At 46.1% G+C, this 12,131-nt stretch overlaps 1 protein-coding gene across 1 annotated transcript; it reads right to left on the reverse strand.

Moving 5' to 3' along the window:
• LOC134018459 (beta-1,4-galactosyltransferase 5-like) lies at positions 1–8,583 on the reverse strand. The gene is given in 10 exon segments (XM_062458394.1): positions 1–4,242; positions 5,026–5,127; positions 5,544–5,666; positions 5,788–5,905; positions 5,908–5,974; positions 6,454–6,549; positions 6,551–6,571; positions 7,558–7,685; positions 7,931–8,044; positions 8,469–8,583. Coding segments are annotated over 10 exon segments (1,020 nt in total). The 5' UTR covers positions 8,572–8,583; the 3' UTR covers positions 1–4,094.
• Between the last annotated feature and the right edge of the window lie 3,548 nt (positions 8,584–12,131).

Genomic DNA, 12,131 nt, shown 5'->3' on the forward strand with positions numbered 1-12,131 from the left:
CATCTTTTGAAGTTCAATTTATTGGTGTATTTACATTAACAACTATGGTAAAAAAAAAAATCTCCATCATAAAAATTTGAATAATCAAAAGATAATGTCGATACACAAACAGATACACAAGGCCCACATCAAGTTTTACAAGTGGCTTCAAATGGCTTCAATTCAAAAGAGAATATCACTCCTTCCAATCTGAAAAGAGATTATTTAAATTTAGATAGGTATTTATTCATTTTTTGTTATAATTTACTTTCATACAAAAACACTTTTTCTAGATTGCAGGAAGTGGAGTTGGTAGCCAAGCTGGGTTTGGGTGCCTTCCCCATCGTAAGCATGGCAAGCAATATTGCGCAAGAACATATTGGCTGATGCAGTGCTTTTTAAATCCTACAGTGATAAATGTGGACCTGTGTCCTGCCTACAGCTGTTACTCCAGTACAAAAGGGATTTCGGGTTTGCTGTTTGGGAGTTCTCTCTTGGCAGCTTCTAGTGCTTGACCAGTTGGGGGCAGAGATCCAGGAGAGAAGGGAGAGAACGAACCTCACCTTCGTCCTCATGAGAGGGTGAGCTGGGGAAGCAGGGATGTGAAAGCTTTCAAGGAGCCCAACTGGCTTAAGTGTAACGCTCACATCTCCAGACAGACATCAACCAAACCCCTACATAGCCCCATTTGTTCACCTAGCATCCACAGGCCTTTATTTCATTTTTCTTCTAAAACTACACATGGCAATATTTACAGTGGACGTTAGTCGAGACGCACTTTCCATTTAAATAGATTTGCTTATAAAAAAATAAAAACCTGTGTAAAATCACTTAAATAAATGAAAGAGTTTAAGGCTGCCAGTCATGTCAGGGCACTGTGTGCAGTGGAGGGCCCGTCATTTAGACTGGCACAGAATGGAATGGGTGAGCCTGGCCCAGAGGCAGACAAGGCAGTGACCAACACACTGAGCACTGGGGTCACTATGATGGATCACTACTGACCAGCTAGCTATCATGATATTTAGCACAGACACGCCTGGCTTGATAACCAGTTGACAACTAAAACCCATCAGTTATATTTAGTTACGATGAGTTCTTGTCAGAGATAGCTCGCTCTGTGATTCTACTTTGGGAAGTCAAGTCACTGACTCGTGGTCGGTCAAAACAACAACAACAACAACAATATTAATCCTGAGGCCCTCACTTCGACTTCTTCCAGGTATACAGTATTCTCAGGGTCTGTTGTTTCTGTGAACTACAGTACACTCTTCATTGATTGGACATCAAACAGGATGTACAGTATTGTGAGTGTGGAAACCTATAGAGCTAGGCCATTTGACATGAGCTGGAGGACCAACGAAAACAAAAACAAACTTCTGACGTGAAAGACACTGAGGCCAAGTGGCACAGACAGGTCCAGCCATTTCACTCAAACACACTTAGAGAAGAAAACTTTAGTCTCTTCTCTCTCTTCCCCCCCCCCCACTATACACCTCGGAATTAATGGCTTAACAAGGTAAACATAACTTATCTGATAAAAGAAAACTTATACCTACATATAAATCATGGACATCTATTGGGCATCAACATCTAATGTTTTCAATTGTTACTGAGTGGTTACAGCACGTATGGGAGAGACACTCCCAGAAGATGCCCGTTGTTTCACAATGCCTGATGTTTCCCAATGCCTGATGTTTCAGCATAGTGGATTATCAAGAAATTAGAGGTGTAGAATGAGAGGAAGTGACATCAAGCAGTTCTCTCTGTGGTCGTCATACAAAATGGCTTCTACCACCTCCAGTGCCTTTTTAATCAGATTAACAAGTGAATCAAGTTAATAGAAAATGCTATTTGGAATAGCCCCGTCCCTGACATACACATAATTCCATACAGGTTTGAATCTCAACATTTCAGTCTGAAACCAGAACTAGGATCAGTGCTTCTAACACAGTCTGTCATTTGTTTTCAACTATATAATTATATTATCACACCTGCAACAAAAAACAAACACTGAAAGTAATTCATAAAAGATTCAATAAATAAATGAGGTCCAGCCTCACATCATAATAGGAACAACAATTAAACAGGTACTCCCCCCCCCCCCCCTCCAAAAGTCAATGTTTAGACAAGGCGATCTGTGTGACATGAACTAACAGAAGCTCAGTTGAAGCTGTCTAAAGGGCAGACATATACCATAGGCAGGAGAGGGAAAATGTGTCGATATAGCTTTCAAGAGAGAACTACTACTAAAAACGTCATTCAAATTAACACTGTCAAACACACAGAGGAACACAAAGGGACGTATGCGCTAAGGGTGGCTGTGTGCTGTGAGGGGGCCTTCCATCGATACTAACAAGATTCATTAGTTGACACACCCCCTGCGCGTCAAAAGCCAGTATTTTGTGTACCACCACAAGGCAGTGCATACAAACGCCACACACAGGCCATAGATTAGCCGGGGTGCTAACACCATAATGGCTGTGGTGCCTCTTGGCCACTCATTTGACTTTGGTGGATAATCAGTGGCTGTGCAACGTTAAAGTCCTGTCCCGATGGTCTTCTGTAAACACGACGCAGTGTCTCCTAGACAGACACTGGCTTTTATCATCTCCTGCAGCTCTATGACTATAGAAATGCAGGTGAGCAAACGATACAGCTAGAAAGTAGATACTGAGACACAAACACTGTTTCTCTCCCTGGTTTCCGGCATCTTCCGTCCACGTCACAAGGTCAACAGTGAATATTTTTCAGTTGGGGGGGGGGGGGGGGATGTGTTCTGGGACATCCCCCCAGAGAAGCATGAAGAACAGGACGCTGACTGGTATGCTTTTGCATAGCTCCTCCCTTATTCACACACACGCGCGCGCACACAAACAAACAAATTTGTGAAAGCTCTGAGTGGCCAGCTGCCTAGCATGTTTGTTTGGGCAAAGGTGGGTCTACAGTGTGGTTTGTATACAGGGCTCGTCTACTCTAATAGCTATCCACTGTCCTTTTGTATGTCACTACACAGTATGGCCAGAGCTAGTAGAGGTTGTAATGCATGTAGATCATTGTAAACGGTAGGTTAGACAAAGTGATTCCAAAGCAGCCTGAGCAGGGAATTGGAGCTGATGACGTCTTGCTGGCGTCAAACACATTGCCACAGCCTAGACGCAGAACATGTCCACGTCGATCTAAGGATTAGCACACGTAGTATACACACTAGCATGCTACACTTTGTACATACAGTATACAGTAGCTACACATTTCGTATCCAACCGCGTCCTCGTTACACTGCCACTGTTCATGCACACTCAATAGATTTGGCATACCCTATACAGAGCCAGCTGCAAGGGTCTGTGTGTGTGCATGTGTGGTTGGTGAGAGAGAGAGAGAGAGAGAGAGAGAGAGAGAGAGAGAGAGAGAGAGAGAGAGAGAGAGAGAGAGAGAGAGAGAGAGAGAGAGAGAGAGAGAGAGAGAGAGAGAGACATAGTGCGCCTTTGTCTCTTTCTTAATTTATATTATCATATAACTGAAAATATTCAGTGCAGGAGCAGATAACCAAATGTTTCAGGAATAGGTCAGCCTGTGTGTGTGTGCACGTGTGTGCACACTGTACTGCATGTGCGTTAGTGTGTGTGTGTGTGTGTATGTACTGTATGTGTGGTTGTGTGTGAGTGTGTGTATGTACTGTATTTGTGGCTGTGTTATATACTGTGTCCTGGCTACCTGTCTGCAGGTTGAGAACGTGTTCATGTTGGATGAGACCCAGACAGGAAGCTTGACAGGACGGTGACACAGTGAGCCGAGGAATGAGAATAAAAATCGAATCGAAAAAATGACTAACGAATTACTGAAATAATGAATGAATGTGTCAATGTTAAAGGCCAAAATGGTGTGAAAGGCAGGTGGAGACAGAAGACTGGAGAAGCCCGGATGAGAGGAGCGATGGATCATGAACGAGTCTTATCCTTACTCTCATATGATTAACCAACATACTTCTGCGTGTCTCCTTTTTTTTTTTTTGCATCCAAACAACAAAAACAAAATGAAATGCATATCAGTAAGGTTCAAAGCAGTGCTGAGACTAGCGACATGGTCGACAGCCTTCGTGGCCTAGGAGGAACGCCTGGTTAGTAGTCCGCAATCTGGGCTAACTGTCGGCTCAGGCTGACAGAAACGTTGGTGTAGAGAGGCCTCCGGGACACCAGGGGGGAGTAGTGCAGGTTGTTAAGGCCATCCAGACTCTGTCTCTCCTTAGAATGGCGCAGCAGAGTATACCTGTGAGCCGTGAGGAGAGAGGGAGAGGGAGAGGGAGAGGGAGAGATAGAGAGATAGAGAGATAGAGAGATAGAGAGATAGAGAGATAGAGAGATAGAGAGATAGAGAGATAGAAAGAGAGAGATAGAGAGAGAGAGAGAGAGAGAGAGAGAGAGAGAAAGGGAGAGAGAAAGGGAGAGAGAAAGGGAGAGAGAAAGGGAGAGAGAAAGGGAAAGGGAGAGAGAAAGAGAGGGAGAGAGAAGGAGAGAGAGACCAGAGTGAGTGGATATGACTACAGTCACCATACCCTGGAGAGCGAAGAACCCACTTCCAGCAGTCTCTATCAGGGACCAGGCAGGATTACACCAGGACAATCTTAGCATGGAACTTTGACAGACAGCATGATTGGAATTTTTCTTCCAATGAGGTCACATGTAAAGTCTTAAAAAGAGCAGAAATGTCTTGAAAGCCACTCTTCTACTCTCACCAGTCTCTCCATGTGACCGGTTAGCATCACATGAGACTAAGCTACATTCCAAACACACCCTTTCTCCAAATCCACATGTCAGCTGGGCATTTTTCTCTGTGTCCATGGGCAGTGTTTGCATGTGGTCCAATTATTTGTCCCTCGGTGAGTGCGGGTGTTATGTTTGCAATGTCTACATGTTTAAGTTCCTGGAAGTGTGTGTGGGCGCATGGCTGCGAGTGTGTACGTACTTGAAGCGTGTGCGTTTTTCGGTGCTCGTTTTAGGGGGTGTGACTGACCGTTTGTGTGTATGCTCATGGCGAGGGGGTGTGACTGACCTGCCCAGAAACTGGACCTCTCCACGGTGATGGTGAGGGATGGACATGTACCGACCAAGTTCACCCTGCGGCCGACTGACAGTATAGTTGGCATACTGCACCCTGCGCAAACACACACAACAGTAATTAACATTTGACATGAGGTTTTCTTCATTCAGCTTGTATCCAAAGGACTTACAATAAGTATGCTTGTCTTGAATATTAGTATTTGAACGGACTGTGTCTCAGTGCGAGTTAGTCCTTATTTAAAAAGGACATATATGTCTCTGTTTGACCATGAGAACGGTCTACATTCCAGACCAGACAGCAGGCTATGACCCTCAGCTTTACAATAATAGTCGCTCGCAACAGTGCTGTCTACTTTTGAACCTTTAGACATTCTAGAATCTCCTGGAAAAGGAGTTAGTTTATTTCGATTTTTCAAATTTTGTTGATGCTTCAATTGACTAAACTCTCTCACGGTCTTGGTAAGAAAGAGTTATTTGTATCACATGGCAATCGTGGAGAAGTCTCTTCACCTGTTCCATAGATCATCATCTTCCCCTCCCCAGCCCCAGAATGCATTGGGAAAGCCGTTGATCTTTCTGTACTGTTCCACCGTGAGACCACTGACGCCACCGAAGAACTCGTTATACGGAAGCCTGCAGAGGACAAACAGCCAAACTACAGCCCATTGCAGAAACGCATCAATGTCTAGATTTCTTAAGATCTCTTTTCTGCATATCGATCGGGGGACATCCATTGTGGGCGCGTGGGACTCACATGTAGGAGTACTTGTTGAGCTTGACGGCGAAGTGACGAGGCATCTCTCCACAGCCGTAGTAGTTCCTGTCGTTCTCCATGAGGTGGTCGACGTCGTGGAACACAAGGCAGTCCCAGTCATGTCTCGCATGGCTTCCTTGAAGCCCACATTGAATAGCATGGCCCTGTTAAACGGCTCTGTCCCTGTCTGCAGAGAGAGAGAGAGAGAGAGAGAGAGAGAGAGAGAGAGAGAGAGAGAGAGAGAGAGAGAGAGAGAGAGAGAGAGAGAGAGAGAGAGAGAGAGAGAGAGAGAGAGAGAGAGAGAGAGAGAGAGAGAGAGAGAGAGAGAGAGAGAGAGAGAGAGAGAGAGAGAGAGAGAAAAAAAGAAGAGGAAAAAGTGAACACTTAAAACACCCTCACCCTGAGTTGTAATCAGATAGTGTATACACAAATATGTGTGGAATGAGGACGAAAACTGCTCAGAAATGTTCCAAAACCAATTGTTTCTAAAGCTAGACAGCACGACAGGCCAAGTTGGAGCAACCCTACTGTGGGGAGTGGGGGGATATGAACAACAGCTCATGCAGTGTGAGGCGAACCACAAATTAGTCACTCAGTAGCCTGTTTTGTATATTTTGGTGTGTGTGTGCGTGTGTTCTGTACTGGTGTGTGTTAGCAAGTGTGTACCTGCTCTATGACATAGAATGCAAACTGCAGCCTCTGACTCTGCAGTACTGGCACCAGGTGGTTGAGGAGGATAGGCAGGTGCTCATGACGGTTCCTGGAAAGGGACCAGGATCGCCACCTAAAGACGGGGAGGGAACACTTGTTGACACACACATCCGTTGACCTCTGCTTGCGAGGACTTGCAATTCAGGCCTTATCACAATCTTGTTTGCCATAACTCCCAACCCTTACCTTGACCAAAAAACCTAACCTGCCCCCATAATCCTAACCCTAGCTCCTAACCTTAACTCGATTCTTAACTTCCATCCCCAACACTTCATGTATCCTAACCCTGGCACTAAATCTAACCCATAAAAGCCTGTTCACACACACACGCGCACACTTTGAAAACTAAAAACTAAACACTGACAGATCTCTGTCTAGATTACATCAGCATTCTGAGTAACTCAGACTGAGTTCCCTGGTAGCTCAGATTAGCTTGTTAAAATAATCTCACCACACCAGAACACGGTAGGCACATACATGTTCACCTCCCTTGGCATCAGTTGATGTTCATTAGTGTACAACGCCATGATAATATCTATCAATGACATTCAAGTCAGGTACATAAGGCACGTAGGTTTTGTGCAGACGTGACGACAAGGAATGTGTGGACGTGCGTGTAGATTAAAAGAAAGTTCAAGGAACATCATACATCAGCCTGTACACAGAAACTGGATCATCCTCATGCATGAACATCTCAAACAGAGAGAACACAGTGTGAACCATCCAGGCTCTGGTCTCCAAAGGCACTTTGTTGGGTTGGGTAGGGAAAGACTTAGTTTTAAAGTTGTGCAAGATAGTTGTTTAAAGTCTTTCCTAAGAAACAGCATGTTCAGAGTGTCTGAACATTCGTCCTATTTTGCATCTCCTTCATATGGGGCGACTTGCTCCACTTCCCCTTGACAAAATGTCGAATTTCATTTGTCAAATGCGGCGACACTGCGCCCAGTAAAAAAAAAATCCCATGGGGACAATAAAGTATATTGTATCGTAAATACCCTGTCCTCCTACAGAATGCCTGTGAATGCACACGCACGCACACACCCACACGCACACACACACCTTCCAGCGGGGAACACAGTCCTGTGGCTTCCAGTAGCCTCCTGGGGACAAGCTTGGCTCTGCTGCCAACAGCACGCGCTCCACATCCTCCAGAGACACCTCACTCATATTAACCTGCAACCTGCCGTCTGGGGGGGGGGGGGGGGTGCGGGGGAGAGATGGGAGGGGGAGAGAGGGGATGGAGGGTGAGCAGGAGGGGAAGGAGAGAGAGGTAGGGAGGAGGTCAGGAGAAAAAATTTAAGGTTATTCAGTAGGCAGCCAATATGACAGAGAGAGAGAGTTAGAGAGAAAATGAGGGAGAGAGAGAGAGGGAGAGAAAGAAAGAGAATGAGGGAGAGAGAGAGAAAGAATGAGGGAGAGAGTGTGTACTCACTCATGGTAGGCAGTTTCTCGGGGCAGAGCTGGGAGGATAGGTACGTGAAGCCCTCAGGGAGGTACGAGGTGGCTGGATCGTCACTCTCAACTGGGTTGAAGTCATACGTATAGTCTGGACAGAGTGGAAAGAGAGGAGGGGGAGAGGAAGAGAGAGAATGAGAGTGAGAGAAAGAAAGAACGACGGCAGTCCCTTAAATGTTTTCACCAATATTAAAGAGGTGGGCCCCTGGCTGCTGACTAGCTGAATTCAAGTCTCCCAGTGGCGTTAGATCAGATCTCATTAACCTGATTCACTATGCCATCAATAATTTATGTTTGTAAGTTTGTGTGCGTGCATGTTTGCATGCATGCGCGTTTGTGAATGGATGCTTCACGCGGACAAAAAGACGAGGTGTGCTGTCAAGTTATTTACAACTAAGAAATACTGCACATCTCCAAGGAATGACTCCAAGACTCCAATTTCGGGTGTGGTTCATGGGGTCCCGTTTGCCTTGGTCTGTGCTATTGTTGGTGTTGTGCTCTGCCAGCCTGCTCACCTGTGCTGTTGGCACTGTACGCTCCTCTCACCACCTGCTCTAGAACCTGGGCGCCGATGTTCTTCACGTTCTCACGGATCTGGATCCCTCTGGCCTGGACCATGAACAGGTACTCATTCACTGCGGAGGGAGGGGAAAGCGAGAGAGAGGGAGACGGATGTCGGTTTAGCTTAATGGCCACCAAGGCAATCCGTCATTAGTCATAACACCGTCAACGGGATATTATTGACGTAGGTTTGATGTTTTGCCGGGGTAAATCAGTCTGTGATGAATGGGAATGGGAGGGTTAATGCAATGAGGGCAAACATCCTGATTGTGAGGCATCATCATCATCATCCCCCTCCCCCCTCCTCCTCCTCCTCTTCAGCTGCCATAGTAACACTAAGAGAAGGCGGGACCTATGAGCTTAACTCCAGCCTCGGGAAGAGGGTCTCCTACCTGACCCTAATTGATTACCAGCCTTAATGGGTTCCCCTAACGATGGGATCCCCCCCTGCCCCCCCACTCCGCACATCAAAGGATTCCTTCCGCAGAAGGAGCTAAGCGAGCAGTCCTAATCTGCGGAGAGAAGGGTTTGTGGGCGAGTGAGAGTTAATCTAATTTCACGGCGAGGGAGAACAAGCGAGCGAGCGAAGGAGAGAGATAGAGATGGAGGACGGGAGGGAGGAAGAAGGCTGCAGGACGGGCGGGGGGGGGGGGGTCGAGGCACGTAAGAGGGGGTGTGGAACAAGATATATGGGCACATTAAAGTACTCAGTCCTTTTGTGTGTGTGTGTGTGTGTGTGTGTGGTGGGAGGGAGCTGTAACCTTCATTGATTCCCCCCCCCCTCCCCTTCATCGGCAATGTCACAGACCATAAACATTTTAATATAAAAAGTCTGCCAGTAGCGCAAATCGTTTCTGATTTACTCGGAACTGTATGGTACTAGTATAATCCTGCAATCTGTTTTAACCTGAATAATGTATACATATAGAGACTACAGACAGCCAAGCCAGGTTAAAATCTGAAGGAGGAAATTGGAGGCTGGATCCACCTACAAAGCACAGACAGATTCTAACTTAATCTAATTTAACGCTTTGTGGCTGACTAAAATACTGTAGTGTTGTGTGAGTGTGTTATAGATTAACTGGCAGCACAGTGAGTCACAAGGTCAGGCAGATAAAGGAATAACTGAGATGAGATGTGAACACTGAGATGTGCTTTTGAACAGGAATAACCTGCTGTTCTCTTCCACACCTGTCACTTCTCGGCATGTGTGTGTGTGTGTGTGGGGGGGGGGGGGAGGTTTACTGTAGGACACTGAGAGGCTAGCCAGATTGACTGAATAAGCGAGTTCAGGCAGAATTAGTTTGTGCATGTGTACGTGTGTGTGGATGAGTGCGTGTGTCTGTGTGTGTGTGTGTGTGTGTGACTAACAAACAGAAGCGCACGACACAGGGTTCCTCATCCATAATTGCTTTTGCTTACATTGACCGCGTTTACACGACTGACTTGACTTGCAGAAAAGGGAGGCTGGAAGTGAAATCAATGTTTTCATCTCACCCTCAGACATGCACAAAACGAAAACCACAGCACATTCACTCCACCGACAAGCTACCCGATCCAAAAAACCATCATCGCTCTATAAACCCACGGACTCCCTGCACAGCACATTTGCGGGCGTGGACGCGTGCACACGTACAGTACAGTGCATTCATCGGAACGTGTGTTTCGCGGCAAAGTCACTCTCGAAGGACAGGGTTTTCAGGTCCCGCACCCTCTATCCCTTTGTCGCTCCATATGGTGGAAAATGTCTGACAGGCTTTCGGCCCCCGCCGCCACGTCCCCCTGCAGGCAGCAACACAGCCTTGGCTCGACTGCGTTCATCTCATCTAGAAGTGCTGGGGCAAGGCCAGGGAGAATAATGACTACATTATTCATTACTGACACACTCCACGTATCATCACATCTTCTCTTATGGGCATAGTTCAATATGTTTTGTTCTTGCAGACTTTATTTACTCACGGTGAGACGTCTTGGCCTCAAAGTTTGAGACTCCGTTTAGATCCTATGATCCATATTGATCCAAAACTGCAATGTACTGAGTGAGCCTCCGGGGTGATGAAGTGGGATTCGGTAACTACTGAAGACTTTGTGATGCTGAACGGTATCTGTTCCTAGCGATATCCGACTCAATTTCAGTTGTTTGGCCGTATGCCGCCTCCCAACAAGTGCTGGTTAAGAACTTTAATCTTACAATATCAGTTAGAAGATGTCAAGGTTGCTATTATTCTCGTTCTTGCCCTTCCTCTCCTCCCTCTCTCCTCTCTTCCACTTCTCAACCTCCTCCCTCTCCCTTCCTTTCTCATCCTCCTCCTCCTTTCTCTCCTCCTCCTCCCTCCATCTCATCCTCCTCCCTCCATCATGGAACAATAGAGACTAGGTTTCTCCTGTGATGTTCAAGGCAAGGCTGGGACACATTGCTGCACATTGTGACAAATTCAATCAGGCACCAAAGACCTGGAGCCCACAGAGATCCAGGGCAATTAGCCCACGGGACCAAGACACATGACACTCCACTCAGGCATGGTGAAGCAAGACCCCAGTCACACACACACACACACACACAGTACACACACACTGCACACACATTTTACTCACAACGTACACTACACACACACCAAACATGTAGAGGACTATTACAGCACACACAGCTACATATCACACTAGGGCTGGGCGAGATATAAAAATATCTCAATATTGTCAAAATTGTTACAAAATTCAATATGTTTGCATTTGCATTTAAATAAAAAAAAAAACATGATTTTCTTTTTCCTCTATTAGAAAACAACAAAAACTACATAGATAGAACAGCTATTGTTACAAAGTACTAAATGTGTAGTGCAACTTTAAGCAGTTGCCATAATATGGTACTTGCAACTTGACAAAATGGACCTCACATGGAACAATTCATGTGGTCCTTATGTGACAGGACAAAAAGAGAGCAAAAGAGAGTGCCTGTGCGCGTGCAATTTTCAGTTTGTGCACATGCTCTTTGTGAGCATGTGCACAAACGGTGTGTGTGTGTGTCTGTTTGTGTGTGAACACAGAGGAGCCAGATGGTGATCTTAAAACACAAGCAACACAAAAGACCAGAACAAATATTCACTATATTTTCCAATTTGACATTGTTATCAAAATGATTGCGATATTATCGCTAATATTCGATACATCGCCCAGCCCTATATCACACACATTCCAAGCACACAGTACCATTTCAGAACCCCCCCCCCCCCCCCCCCCTTATCAGGAGAACTTGTCCGACCTTGTCCAACACAGCTCTCTCAAGCAGCTCTGTCCTCTTTCAGGCACTGCCTCTACTGTCCCTCCCTCCCTCCCTGCCTCCCTGCCTCCCTCCCTCTTCTTTGTCTACATTCCTCCCTTTCGAGGGCCCCGCTTCTATTTTGTGTCCATCAAGCCCTTCTTTGCGTTCAGATCACTGATATTGTTGATAACTAGCTGAGGGATTCAACCTGTGTGGAGGCAATGTGTCAGTAAAAACCCTGACACACACACACACACACACACACAAACACACATCCACTAAAAGGCAATTAACTTCCCATTGATAAGTCAGCAGTGGGAGGTGCCTCATCAGTTGAATTCTCCATGCTCTCCGATTA

This window comes from Osmerus eperlanus, chromosome 4, assembly GCF_963692335.1.
Source record: "Osmerus eperlanus chromosome 4, fOsmEpe2.1, whole genome shotgun sequence".
NCBI classification, from domain to species: domain Eukaryota; kingdom Metazoa; phylum Chordata; class Actinopteri; order Osmeriformes; family Osmeridae; genus Osmerus; species Osmerus eperlanus.